This window comes from Branchiostoma belcheri, unplaced genomic scaffold (assembly GCF_001625305.1).
Source record: "Branchiostoma belcheri isolate BF01 breed outbred unplaced genomic scaffold, Haploidv18h27 scaffold68, whole genome shotgun sequence".
NCBI lineage: Eukaryota > Metazoa > Chordata > Leptocardii > Amphioxiformes > Branchiostomatidae > Branchiostoma > Branchiostoma belcheri.
The window spans coordinates 1,741,862-1,757,118 of record NW_017804331.1 but is presented as its reverse complement, the minus strand read 5'-3'; the positions used below and the strand labels follow the sequence as shown (position 1 = coordinate 1,757,118).

General features: G+C 41.6%; 1 protein-coding gene across 5 annotated transcripts in view; it reads left to right on the top strand.

Annotated features, from left to right (window-relative positions):
• LOC109484048 (endoribonuclease Dicer-like) overlaps nt 1-15,257 on the top strand; it is a 63,017-nt gene that overhangs the window by 45,212 nt on the left and 2,548 nt on the right. For 4 of the 5 annotated variants that reach the window (XM_019787234.1, XM_019787237.1, XM_019787235.1 and 1 more), the window contains 13 exons: nt 716-878; nt 1,272-1,418; nt 2,061-2,179; nt 3,316-3,511; nt 4,364-4,457; nt 5,391-5,543; nt 6,259-6,414; nt 6,894-7,181; nt 9,023-9,184; nt 10,198-10,359; nt 11,359-11,491; nt 12,138-12,313; nt 14,933-15,101. In XM_019787234.1, coding sequence (XP_019642793.1) covers nt 716-878; nt 1,272-1,418; nt 2,061-2,179; nt 3,316-3,511; nt 4,364-4,457; nt 5,391-5,543; nt 6,259-6,414; nt 6,894-7,181; nt 9,023-9,184; nt 10,198-10,359; nt 11,359-11,491; nt 12,138-12,313; nt 14,933-15,101 — 2,118 coding nt within the window. Of the gene's footprint in view, nt 1-715; nt 879-1,271; nt 1,419-2,060; nt 2,180-3,315; nt 3,512-4,363; nt 4,458-5,390; nt 5,544-6,258; nt 6,415-6,890; nt 7,182-9,022; nt 9,185-10,197; nt 10,360-11,358; nt 11,492-12,137; nt 12,314-14,932; nt 15,102-15,257 lie in introns of all 5 variants that reach the window. The other variant, XM_019787238.1, reaches the window with a different exon arrangement.

The window sequence follows — 15,257 nt, the reverse complement described above, 5'->3', positions numbered from 1 at the left end:
CAACATCTGCACATTTTCCGTAAATAATTTCATCAGGTTGGTAAACGACTGAATAGCAAAGTTCTCAACCATTTATTTTTCAAGAGCCAACATTTCGATGACCGTCTGTCATCTTCATCAGGGTTTACTGTGCACTAGGTAACATCTAGTGTCAGTAACATCTAGTGTCAGTGCACAGTAAACCAGTCAGAATTGCCCTGATGAAGATGACAGACGGTCATCGAAACGTCGGCTCTTGAAAAATAAATGGTTGTGATAAAAAGAACTTTGCTATTCAATCTTTGCCGGTGCAATAGCTCAATTGGTAGAGTGCTCACTTTGTAACCGGGAGGTCGTGAGTTCAAATCCCGGCCGGGTCATACCAAAGACTTTTAAAAATGGTACACATTTTTTTTTCTGCTTAGCACTCAGCACATATGAAAAAGAGTGTGGGAAGGTCAAACACACAGCACTACCAGTGGACTAGCCCCCTGCTGTAGTGCCTTACACAATTGTGTGTCGCCCAAGGGCTACGGAAATGATGGTCACCACCCTACGATTCAGCGGACTAGCCCCCTGTTGCAGTGTCCTGCACAACTGTGTCTCGCCCAAGGGCTACGGAAATGGAGATGGGCACCACCCTACGCTCAGTATAAGAGCACGGGAGACCTTCGTCTTCTTCTTCTATTCAATCTGAACTGAGATGTATTTTGAGTCCTGTCTTGTCTGTTTGCAGGTGAGGAGGTGGTGTTTGAGCCTCCCGCCCGGCCGGAGAAGAGCCGAGCGTCCCCGGAGCAGCAGAAGGAGGAGTCTCCGTGGTTCGAGATCTCGGCCTGGAACCCTGACGATGTGGACGATGAGGAGGAGGAGGAGGAGATGGAGGACGACTTTGGGGACAGGTGGGACACTTTTTTTTTTTGTTTTTCCCCCATTTCAATTTTTCAATTCAATTTTTCAATTTTATTAAGAACAGTCAACATAGCAGGGGTACGTAGTACTCCTGAATTGTGTGGACTTTACATAAGTACAAGAGACGCACAAGGCAATTACATACAAAAGTGGGACATGAAACACTAGAACACTAGGTCAGCATTTGGCTATTGTACAGTGTGCAGTGGAGGAACGAGTTGTACATTTCTGCTTCTTCTGTTCCAAACACTAACCTCTGACCTGGCCAATGGCTTCTTTTGTTGACGTCTGTCACCATAGTAACTGGTGTTGGGTTACATAATGTTGCAATCTCATGGTAAAATGAATATCCATATTCAAATGTATATCCATATTCCCCCCAGGTGGGACATATCAGAGGAGGAGTGGCGGGCGTTCCAGGACAACGTGATGCTCCTGGACACGCCGCTCGTGCCGGCCGCGTCACTAGGCAACAAGAGACAACAGGGACAACACAACGGTGCCAAAAAAGTGAACAACCACACAAACAGGTCTGACTCTTTATCCGTATCTGTATCCACATCTGTATGTCCGGTATAACCGCCCTTTGACTCTGATTCGACTCTGTACTGTGATCTGTTTCTTATTCTTCTCTCAAGACAAATAAGGTCAGTGACCTGGACTAGATGTCTGTCACCATGGTAACCAGCATTGTAGCAGACACACTGTGGTGTTGGATTACATTTTGTAGCAGGACAGAGCTGGAGGGGCAGCTCACCATATATTATATATAATGTATGTGTGTTCAAGTAACAATAAACAGAGCAGTGTTTAGTTAGGCTAGACCAATTGTGAAGGTATAAACATTATCCATTTGCTTACATTTCTAGTGATGTTTTTCATTCATTCATTCATTCAAAAAAGTGAACAACCACACAAACAGGTCTGACTCTTTATCCGTATCTGTATCCACATCTGTATATCCGGTATAACCGCCCTTTGACTCTGATTCGACTCTGTACTGTTTCTGTATTATGACGTTTTTCTTTAAAATTTGTTAGTGTCTTGAAAAAGAAAACATTATTTTTGCTCTCTTTTGCTCTCTTCTTCCTCTTCTTCTCCAACAAATAAGGTCAGTGACCTGAACCAGATGTCTGTCACCATGGTAACTAGCTCATTCATTTATTCCACAGGCTGGACCTGAGCGAACTGGATCTGTCAAAGGCGAGTCTACTAGACAACGACGAAGAAGATGACTTCCCCATCCTCGTGGTTCCTGGTGATGCCGGCAACGACAGACTCTCTAAGACAGGTTTGTTTGTTTTATATGTTTATGTTTGTTTGTTTATGTTTATTTTTATTTAACCAGGAAATACATGTATGTCGCCTATTGGCGGTTTTCAAAGATTCCTGGGGGGATAACCCCAACAAAAGTACATGACATTATAAATATAATTATATATTATTAATAAAATTATATAACATTATAAATATAATCATAACAAAAGATTAAAGATGAACTAACAAAGGTCAACTAAAAATAGATAAACTTATCGCGAACAAGATGAAATTGTAACTAACTCATCAACTATCAAATGGAATAAGGTAACATAGAAGTAATTATAATCGTTCAGATATCAAATCATAATGGTAGATAGTCAAAAGGGTTGTCAACTTAAAAGTAAATCTAGTAGAGGAGATTCATTCCTCAAGCTGACTGACATCTCGCACACACAGTCGTCCCTCAGTAAGACATCTGTAGGCACATAGTTCCTGTTTTGAATTTTTATTCAGCCTGTCACATCAGTTTTGCCTGTGTGGCTTCTTCAAGAGTACAGAGGCTAACTGACACAAGTACATGAACTACTGAATCATTATTTTCTTGCTTTTTGAGAGTAAAATGCACATTTAGCATCAATTATTATTATTATTGATAATTAGGCCACACCAATTTAATTTGTTGCTTCTCGGATTTAAAAAAAAATCAGGAGCGGCAGGGCGGAAAAAAAACAGGCCAAGGCACCCCATGATAGCCGGAAATCTTACAATATGAGCCATGAAGTGAACATACCAGGCTGGTTTATAATTAAAACAATATATTTTGAACTTTTAATGAAACAAAATTGCATTGTTACATTGAAAAACTTAAGAACTAGGAAGAAAAGGACTTTTTTCAACCCTTGGGGCCAATATATGTCTTTCATTGAGCATTTTGCTGTTCATTTAGACCCCCCCCCCCAAAAAAAAAATTTGGGGGGGGGCAAATCAGAAAAAAATGGACAGGGCGATCCGAGAAGCAACAAATCAAATTGGTGTGGCCTTAACATCAAAATTCTGTTTATAGATACATGTATTACTTTTACTTTATGTATTAGAGTTTAGGCAGGCTCTATGTCAGTGTTTGTGTGAAAATGAATAAAAAAAAATCAATTAATAACAATGTTACAGGTATGAGTAATGGGCAGATAACGCCAGAGGAAGGCGGACATAAGATGGGGCGACCGGCACACGAGAGAAAAGTGAAGCCGGACAGCAGAAGCGTCGGCCCAGGCAACAATGCTACCTCAGGCAACGGTATCAGTGGGGAGGGCGTCAGGAGTAGTCCCAACGTGTCCAGCAACAACATGCCTGATCTCAAAAATAGGTAAATACACAAAAGACTGCACCAAAAAGCAGTTACTCAAGCAACTGGATATGATTTTGAAAACGTCAGACGTTTCAGCTAGTATCCACTAGCTTTCGTCAGTGACTGAGAGACCAGAGGGGAAATGCAGGTTTATGAGCACAAACTATTGATGGATATGCAAATAAAGTGAAGACAAATTTTTGGAAGTCGAAAAAGGAACAAAAGTCAGACAAGTCAAGACAAGATAATGCAAATTAGTCAGGAAGCGCCTGTTATACAGAACAGGAGTTGTCTGTCCTACAAAAGACTGCTTTGTTACAGTATTAGAAGAAATACCGAAACTCGTAATTAGCCCCACTCGATTGTAACACTTTAACAAAGAGGTGTGCTAGCCCTTATTGTTTGAGTAATTAGGATACATGTATGTTATATTCTACATTAGGTCTTATTCAACACATATTTTACTTGTTTGTTATATTGTACTTTGCCACACATTGTACCATGTGCAATGGACCTATACCATTATTACGTCACAGTTTGTTTACCGCAATGAATGTTGGTCAATCAACGTTTATATTGTACAGGGGTGCGTAGCGCGGTGTGTGTTTGTGTAGCGTTAGCCTAATATAAGGCTTTTAATACGGTACTACTTTCGACTAACGTCACAACTAAGTCACCCATGCGGCATGTAATGCTGTGTCAACACAAGACGCATCAAAAATCAGACATACCTTACTTTGAAAACTTTGAAATGATCTTTATTCTTTAACTGACCGTTCTAGAATGTTCTGTAGAACAGGTAAACAAACTGTGACGTAATAATGGTATAGGTCCATTGTTGTTCAATGAAGTTTTTCTTCTTCTCAACAGCAGCATCCCTGAATCTACCTCATCATTTCTGGAGCCTATGCTTGACCTGGACCTGGACGCCCACCCGGGTCCCTCCCCCAGCCTCATTCTTCAGGTATATATTTGAAACTTTGAAACTTTATTCACACACCTTCTTGCAGACAGTAAGTCTGAATTGACAGGCATTAACAATGAAATAAATTAAAAACACTAAGGAGTTAAAAATAGACAATCAATCAAATTCGGTTTAAAATCAATGAACATAAGTGTGATAAAAATTGTATAGTCTTCTATATATAATACAATTCATGAGGTCACATCGGTGTTTACAGATTGTCAGTTTAAGTGTTTTGTTCAGCAAGTTTGTCATGTAAGGTATCGCAGAGTTGGAGAGAATATCAATGAGAGAATGGTTTATTCACACACAACCTGTAAAAAATCTTAAAACATATCTTGCCACTACTGTGTCACCATGGTAACTGGTGCTGTAGCAGACATCCTGTGGTGTGGTGTTGGATCATTACAATGTACATTATGTAGCAAGTGGCACAACAGACTTGGAGGGCTGTTCACCATACGTGTGTGTGTGTGTGTGTGTGTGTGTGTGTATAATATGTATTCATTATGTATATTGTATGCATGAATGGGTTTGAGTATAAAAGGAGCAGTACTTTGTTAGGCTAGGCCATGTGAAGGTAAACATCATGCATTTAGACTTTGTCTCCATCACTTTGGAAACTTTTGAAAAAAAAATTGTAAATGTCAAACTGGCACACCAGTTACACCTAGACATACAAATAGACAAAGATTATCATTGGTTTTTTTCATGTATTTTCCTGCCTCCAGGCACTCACCCTGTCCAATGCCGGCAACTTCTTCAACCTAGATCTTATCGGACCTCATAATAGCAAGCGTAGAAATAGAAGTATAAGTCCAGACAGTAGTTGTCTGTTTCCTATTATTGTACCGTATAGTATCTGGAAATAAAAGACTGTTTTTAATGCCTCTTGTTCTATAATGTTCAATACCTTGCCACTACATCCTCTAGGCGCTCACACTGTCCAACGCCGGCGACTTCTTCAACTTGGAGCGACTGGAGACGATCGGGGACTCGTTCCTGAAGCACGCGATCACGACGTACCTGTACTGCACCTACTCACGCGTGCACGAGGGCAAGCTCTCCTACATGCGCAGCAGACAGGTTCGTTTGTTTGTTTGTTTGTTTGTTTGTCCGTTCCTGAAGCACGCCATCACGACGTACCTGTACTGCACCTACTCACGCGTGCATGAGGGCAAGCTCTCCTACATGCGCAGCAGACAGGTTTGTTTGTTTGTTTGTTTGTCCCTTCCTGAAGCACGCGATCACGACGTACTTGTACTGCACCTACTCACGCGTGCACGAGGTCTGATCAACTGATATAATTCATGCAAATGAGGATCCTATTTGCATAAACAGGAGGAATAATCTTTACATAGTGGAACTCTAGGTAATATACAGAACACACAATATAGAAAAAGTGGGATCATTCGTCTTCCACTGTCTCGGAAAAGGAAGTCAAACCCAATAAGTTAGAAATTAGTGTTTAGTAGTTAGAGTAGTCACATACTATTTTGTTACCCATTCTGTCGTCCAATCTTTATTTTCATGTTACATGTAATGTCCCAATTTACTTGGTGTTGGTTATGTAAAGGTTAACTGTTATCATAATGTTAATATATACCAACACAGATGAACTTTCATGCTAAGCTTGCAATATTGTTATATTGTTATTGTATTAGTTATATTTTGTATGTGGTTGTAATGTTTTGTTTTATGTGTGGGGCACAACACCAGCGAAAGCTGCCTGTGCTCCACATGTATTGTATCCAATAAATCAAATCAAATTAGTCAAATCATAAACTTTCTATTATTATAGGTCTCCAACCTGAATCTGTACCGCCTGGGCAAGCGGAAGGGGCTGGCCTCGCGCATGGTCGCGTCCATCTTCGACCCGGCCGTAAACTGGCTGCCGCCCGGATTCTGCATTCAGAACAACCGGGAAGACCAAGAGGACACAGTTTCCAACACTAAGGTATATATATATACACATATACACATACACACACACACACACACACACACACACACACACACACACACATATATATATATACACATATACACATACAACACACACAGACACACACACACATATAACGAAGTAGTAGAGGACCTGACACACATCTGTATTAAAAACTTTAAAATCTGATTCTGCATATGTCAATCGACCCATCAGGCAAAAGCACCAACTATTTCATGACGAGAAGATAAGTGATAAGAGAATTTGCGGAACATGTTATGGTGAGAGCTAGAAAATTTCTATATTGTATAAACACATCATATGCTATCATTCAGTGAGGCCTAGAAAAAAAAATGTTGTGTTTCCTGTTTCTAAACCGACCCTAAACCCAACCGACCCTGGAAAAACATGTTGAACATGACAAAGACTCGTCACTATTATAATTATTATATTCATTATGTATTCATCAACGCATTCATTCATTTTTTAAGGACTCCTGCCTGGAAGTGGAGCCGCCGGGTGGAAACGGCATGACTACCTCAAGAAACCCGATCGCCCAAGTCGTGGCCGGTTACAACAACAACGTCGTGGCCCCTCTGAGGGCGTCGGTGCTGGTGAACGGAGACGCCATGAAGCGGCTGCTGTCCTACGACCTGCACATGGAGCACTGCATCGCCGACAAGAGCATCGCGGACTGCGTCGAGGCGTTGTTGGGGTGTTACCTCACCACGTGTGGGCCTCGGGCCGCACAGCTCTTTCTGTGCTGGCTTGGAGTCAAGGTAAATCTTTTTTTTTTAGATTTCATTTTATGAAATTATCTACACTTTTACGTAAATGAAGACATCCAGGTAACGCAAGAAAATAGATACTCAAGCAACTGGATCCCATCCAGTTGCTGTTATTTCACCACATGCGGGCCTCGGGCGGCACAGCTCTTCCTCTGCTCGCTTGGAGTCAAGGTATTTTTTATTTTATTCTATGAAGATTTACCACATTTGTGGAATGATTGAGATAACAGGTGAGCATCAACTGTCCTCTTCAAGATGTCAAACCTGTGACCAGACTGTAACGTTTGAACCACTCACACCGGGAAGGTCCCCTACTCTTTTCGATAAGTGCAGTGGGTTCTTTAACATGCGTGGGGTGTGGCTCTCCCAACAAGGGACCTCCATTTAACGTCCTATCGGAGGGACGTCCCTAGCCAAAGCTAGGTACTCATTTACACCTGAGTGAAGTGAGGAAAGTCATGTTAAGTGCCTTTCCCAAGGAAAACTTCCACCAAATTTTGTATATTTCATGACATTATCAGTCTGCACTTTTACGTCAATAAAGAATAGACATCCAGGTAATGAGATGCACAAGAAAACAGATGCTCAAGCAACTGGATCAAAATCCATCCAGTTGCTGTTATTTCACCACATGCGGGCCTCGGGCCGCACAGCTCTTCCTGTGCTGGCTTGGAGTCAAGGTAAATCTTAACTCGTCCACTAAATACATTTCATTTTATGAAATTATCTACACTTTTACTCAAATAAAGACATCCAGGCAACGCAACAAAATAGATACTCAAGCAACTGGATCAAAATCTATCCAGTTGCTGTTGCCTCACCATGTGTGGGCCTCGGGCGGCACAGCTCTTCCTGTGCTGGCTTGGGGTCAGGTATTTTTTATTTTATTCTATGAAGATTTACCACATTTGTGGAATGATTGAGATAACAGGTGAGCATCACCAGTCCTCTTCAAGATGTCAAACCTGTGACCAGACTGTAACGTTTGAACCACTCACACCGGGAAGGTCCCCTACTCTTTTCGATAAGTGCAGTGGGTTCTTTAACATGAATGGGGTCTGGCTCTCCCAAGAAGGGACCTCCATTTAACGTCCTATCTGAGGGACATCCCTAGCCAAAGCTAGGTACTCATTTACACCTGAGTGAAGTGAGGAAAGTTGTGTTAAGTGCCTTTCCCAACGAAAACTCTTCCACCAAATTTTCTATATTTCATGACATTATGTCTGCACTTTTATGTCAATGAAGGTTAGACATCCAGGTAATGAGATACACAAGAAAACAGATGCTCAAGCAACTGAATCAAAATCAAGTGTTGGCTTGGAGTCAAGGTAATTTTTTTAGCAAAATATGCCACCAAATTTTTTTTACATTTCATGCTTGATCATATCATGATTGATCTGCTCTTTTACATCATGAAGACATCCAAGTAATTATATGAAACACACAGGACTACAATTATCCAGTTGCTTGACTGTTTTCTTTTGCATCTGCTGTTTTGTCAGAAAAAAAGTTGTATCATTGCAGTTTATATGAGGTCAAATTAAGTCTTGATATTTCTTTAAAAAAATCTCGCTAGTATACTTGCTAGTTTTTGTTTACACTGAAGTCCATCTCTACTGTTTCAGTTTTTATGAAAAACTTAAACTGTTCTCCAACTCAAAATTTGACTCACCTGAATCACTCAGTCTTCCTCAGCTATCTGACCCAAATGCTGTGGACACATGATTTTTCCCACGTGTGACGTCAGCAAAGGGTCAAAGGTTGTCTGAAGTCGTTATCGCCCCCCGTCCCGGTTGAGCGATGGTTGAAGTGCCCTGATGTATATGTTTCAGGTTTTGCCCAAAACCAATGCCGACCCCACGGATGATTTGGACCAGTTTGACTTCGCCGAGCCCGATGCTGACTCTTTCGACGACCTTGCCGGGCTGGACTCGTCCTACGAGGACTGGGAACAGAACCCCAGCACCGCGTGCGACCTTGAGACCTTCATGAAGGTGTATATTATAATTATATGCGGGGCGGCTAACTCAGGCCGCAGGCTAAAGTTTAGGACTGCCAGGCTCAGCTGCTGAGCCTGATGGTGTGTGTTCTACATTGTAGACCGCCAGGCTTGCAATTTTTAAAGTCAAATATCTTGATAAATTTGCACGTTCTGACCATTAAAAAAGCAACCTGGTACTGAAGATAGCATGATCTTTCCAATGGTATACAAAAGTTCACTGTACATCCAGGAATAACAAAGTTGAAAATCAGGGATTTCAACATAGCTGTCTCGAAATTCGGAAAGTGACATTCCAAAATTGAAGTGACCAGTGTTATATATATTATTTAAATGTGATTGCGTAAGAATTATAGAGCAGACCATACAGGTCAAGTATGTACTTTTAAGTGCATTTTAAATCTGTCATTGTTGTAAAACACACAATTCAGCCTGTAGCTGCCATGTGTTTTTCACGAATACACCTTTCATTCATTCATTCATGTGTGAAGATAAACATTATGCATTTTGCTTTACTAGTTTGTTTGTTTATTCAATGAACCTCCAATTATTGACAATACAACCACTAATCTTCCAGGATTCCTCTTACATACATTGTAAAATACAAACATTGTAACTACTTCCGTAAATAATTTTATCAGGTTGGTAAACAAATGAATAGCAAAGTTCTAGCAAAGTCACAACCATTTATTTTTCACGAGCAGACGTTTCAATGACCGTCTGTCATCTTCATCAGGGCAATTCTGACTGTGTGCACCGACGCTAGATGTTACTCGGTGCATAGTGCACTAAAGGTGTTACATAGTTCACAGTGCACTATGCACCAAGTAACATCTAGCGTTAGTGCACAGTAAACCAGTCAGAATTGCCCTAATGAAGATGACAGACGGTCATTGAAACGTCGGCTCGTGAAAAATAAATGGTTCTGACCAAAGAACTTTGCTATTCATTGTAACTACTATTTACACTCACTTCCAACTACCGTGAAAAAATGTTGCCTTCATGTAGGTCAGCTGCGCGGAGGAGTGTGGGTACATCTCGCCGCCCAAGCCGCCGTTGTTCCACCACGTGTCCCACGCCCAGGAGAAGCTGGCCCACATGCTGTCAGGCTACCGGCAGCTCGAGGAAACGGTTCAGTACAGATTCAACGACAAGGCATACATGCTGCAGGTGGGTGCAGTAACATTCACGTTTTGTTTCCCCTAAGGCCATGTTAATTTGATTATATGGATGACATCCTCCGGGAGCCCTAAAACTGATGCGCGCGTGCGAATAAAAAAAAAGTTTTGCAAAAAAAAAAGTTTTATTTCATTATGAAATCTACGTGGTCATGAGGGTTGAGCAAATGGCACAGAATATGGTTTGGAGAATAATCTAGTCTTCAAGTTCATTTCTTTACAATTTCGTCTTTTTTCGTTTGATTTTGGCATTCTACGATATTGGTATAGTTTTTATTAATTTTTTTTGTAACTTATGGTATATTTTTGCTCATTTTGCAACTGTTTTGTACGATTTACAGTATGATTGAAAACTTTTTTTTTTGGAAACGGCCGAAAATTCATGCGTGCGCGGATGTCATCCATATAATCAAATCAACATGGCCTAAATCAGGAGAAATGTGCATGTTTACAGTGGCTTGCACATGGAGCACATCATAAGTCAAATCAAGCCTCATACCTTTTCTTAGAGTAGTCAGGCACCCCAAAGTTAAATGTCCTTGGCCCATGTGGTTCAGTATTAAAACCTAATCGCCAGTATACTCCTAACAGTAGATTGACTCACATACAATGTGAATGTACATGTTTATATGTACATGTAGAGGCAAACCTACCCAAACAAAAATTCAAGACTACGAAACTTCCCATGTTGCAGGCTTTCCCCCACCCCTCGTACCACTACAACACCATCACAGACTTGTTATAATGGTAACTACAAATGTGCAGCAACACACACACACACAGACACACACACACACACAGACATACACACACACAGACACACACACACAGACACGCACACACACACAGACACACGCGCGCGCGCACGCACACACGCACGCACACAGACACACACACACATGCACACACACACAGACAGTAGTTTGACTAGCATATGCTGTTTACCGATGATGTAGATTAAATTCTGCCAAATTTCCCAAATATGTTGCAGGCTTTCACGCACCCCTCGTACCACTACAACACCATCACCGACTGCTACCAGAGACTGGAGTTCCTGGGAGACGCGGTCCTTGACTACCTCATCACCAACCACCTCTTCAAGGACCCCCAGCAGCACTCACCAGGTTTGTTTGTTTTTTACATTCCAACATTTAATGACTTAGACATGGTGACGGCACACTCAAGTTATATCAGCTTACTTCATGCCACCACCAACGCAGGGTACTACAATGTACATTTTTGTCATTATTATTATTATTTAACATTGTTATTGGTTAGTTACGGTAACCATTTTTTCCTTTTTTTGTCATTGTCGCTATCATTATTTATTGTATCTTAATTTTATTGTCTGTACGTGGCTTTATGTATATTTTTGTATGTACAATACATATAGTGACAAGGCCCCACTGAAAAGCAGTGTTATCACTAAGTGGGAAACCTGTATGACTATGAATAAAAAATAGTGAATGAACTAGAAGTTAGTAACATTTGCAAAGCAAATGCATAAAGTTTACCTTAGCATATGGTCCGTTTCGTTAATTCTTACTCAAACACATGCATATACTTGGTGACAGGAGTCTAAATCCCTCCTACTATAAAATTGCAACATCATGTACATGTAACTCTACACAAGTTACCATAGTGAGAGACAATCTGGTTCAGTCAGGTCAGAGGTCACTTTGGAGAAGAAGAAACGTAGCAAAAACAACATGTTTTCCTTCGGTGAACATAAAAAAATTAACATTATTATACATCACATTACATTATTAGGAGCGCTCACTGATCTCCGTTCTGCTCTTGTCAACAACACGATCTTCGCTTCGCTGGCCGTTAAGTACGACTACCACAAGTACCTGAAGTTCGTTTCTCCGGAGCTGTTCAACATCATCAGCAACTTCGTGCAGTTCCAGCAGGAGCAGGGGGAGGAGCAGGGCATGGACTCACAGGTATGCAAAAACTCGTATTTCCCCAGAACTATCGTAGACTGGAATTCGTTGCCACCAAGCACAGTTGGGGCATCATCACTAGAAAGCTTTAAACAACTCCTGCAATCAAATGTGCAAAGATCGAGTGCAATAAGTCGTTTGGTGTGATATAGCTAGCTGCCGCCGCGCCGCGCCTGCGAAGCTGGTGTGTTATGCTGAAGGGCGGTTATACCGGCTATACAGATACAGATACAGACCTGGGCTTCCAGAGACTTACTGTAAATCCTGATTTTTTTTTGCAATGCTTTTATGTATATAACTGCCCCTTGGCATAACACATCTGAGCTTCTGTATCTGTATAGCCGGTATAACTGCCCTTCAGCATAACACCATCTTCGCAGGCATGCAGCGTGGCGGCAGCTACAGTACCGTTCGCGTTATAGTTACCCTAACGGCCGTTACTAACGCGTTTCTTTTCCGTTACTTTTCCGTAAGTTTTCCGTAAGTTTTCCGTTACTTTTCCGTTAGACTTTTGCATTCATATGCAGGCCGCGGTAACATCACAGAATAATGGGAGGAGTACTAATTTACCTCATGCGGGGCGGGAAATTACCGATACACACCGCTGGAACAGCGGAAGGAACGTTGATCTAGCCTGCATTTTACTATATTGTAACGTTTAAAACGTTTTACGATCACCGGCGCAATTCAATTAGATAGACATTTTCTTTTGTCACTGTTGCCCAGGCAAGCGTTTCTATAGTTTATCAACTTTGTTTTGCTGTTTTTCTCTGTTAACTTATTTTACCACCGAATAAGCAAACCTAGATGATCTGATGTTAAAAAACCCGTTCCGCCGTACATAATAGGCGGCGGGCGTGAGGTAACGTTAGGGATGTGCAAAAACATCGCGGAAAATTCCTATAACACTCGAAAAAAGGCAGCATATTTACACGTGCCCACCAACATTTTTATGGCTAATTATTGACCAGTTTTGGGGAGTTTTGTTATGTCCTTGGAGTTTTGTTTAGAGTGGGACGGAAAGCCGTGCCGCGACTCCGACTCCATGCACTTCCGTGTTACATTACGTTGTATGTGACCAACAAAATTACGCCAAAGGCACCACAAATCCACATGTACATATATTTTTTTCCCGAAAATTCTTTTGAGTACGCATTTCGTCACTAGGATGTTGCTAATTAGTCGTAGAAATAAGGTAGAAATGTGGCTCTCTCTCGATCCAGCTCTCTGCATTTCGCGGGGAAGGGCGCCCCAGCATGCAACAGGCTTCGTTCTAGCCAATCACAGCGCAGGTCATCTAAGGTGAACCAATCAGAGCGTAGCTACTTGCATATTATAATGAGCATGCTGCACACAGGGCGGCCGCGGCCAGGGCGACCGGCCCTGAGTGCGCGGGAAATGTGTTTTGCAACTATATTTTACGGGGATTTTCTGACGTTTGATGCTGACTTTGGCACGATATGATCGCACTACCATACCACTACAAATGAGTGGTCATTTTATATAATCGTCGAGAAATTTTGGCGTTGTGCACCCGGAAGTGAGCCGATCTCAGTTTGCGTTCCCTCGATTTTTGACAGTTTCCCCCCTCAAAATAAGAACAAACTACCGCTATTAAATAGAACCATGTATTACAATTATCATTTCAACATGATAGATCTATTATATATTCCTTTATTAACTATGATATCATCATGGTTGTGGAAAGTCCTCAGCTGGCGAACCGAGTCCTTGCGCCGGGAGTGACGGTACATTTTACCGTGAGTATTAAAGCCGCTAGTACTAGTAAGCCGCGCGCCTTACAAAAATTATAATAATTTTTCTTTTGTGTCAAAAACCGCCGTGAATTTAAGGCATGAGTTACCGATTTATATTTCTTCTACGGCAGATATTTCTTGCTTCGTCACGTCCCATGACGTCCTGTGAGAGCGGTAGGCCGCCGCTGGTACAAAATGTACAAGACATCGTCTGCCCACTGCTACACTTTGTTGACATACATTGTATTACACAACGTAATTTTCCGCTAGAAATAACTATAGAATAGCATTAAAAGATAGCACAATTCGCTTCACACAGTCGACACATGGATAAACCACAAAGTTATTTTACGAATCACATGTCCACTTGCCTCTGGTGCTGTTATTTTTCAAGGGGCAACATCGCAACACATTAGCGGACGCCCCAGGAGGTGGCAAATTGCTATTGTCTTGTCGGCGCGCAAAACAAACATGAAATCCGACCCTATCACATTAACGCAAACGGTAACGCGTTAGAAATAATTTCTGACGATTTTCTAACCATTTTCTGACGAAAATCTAACCAAATACTGACGATTCTCTAACCATTTTCTGACGAAAATCTAACTCGTTAGTAACGGGGTACCCGGTTAACTATAACGCGAACGGTACTGTAGCTACATTACGACTTGTTATACCTAATCCTTGAGCATCTAAGTCTAAGCATTGTTTAAAGCTTTAGTGATGATGCCCCTACTGTGCTCACTGGGTCAGTCTACTGAGGAAGACCAGTGACTGGTCGAAAGCTCTACATGTATGTGAGAAAATGTCTTTGTGTTAGATCTAAAGTCTTAACTCTAAGCGTATGCTGTTAATTGTCCAGCTGAAGACGTACATCAATGATGAAGGGGAGGAGGAGAGTGAGGACATCGAGGTGCCGAAAGCGCTCGGAGACGTGTTTGAGTCCGTTGCCGGGGCGATTTACCTGGACAGCGGAATGTCCCTAGAGACAGTCTGGAGGGTCTACTACAGGATGATGAAACCCCTCATAGGTAAGTCTATAACTTTTGCCCAGAATACGCCAAAAAGCAGTTACTCAAGCAACTGGATATGATTTTGAAAACGTCAGACGTTTCAGCTAGTATCCACTAGCTTTCGTCAGTGACTGAGAGACCAGATGGGATATGCATATCAATCAATAGTTTGTG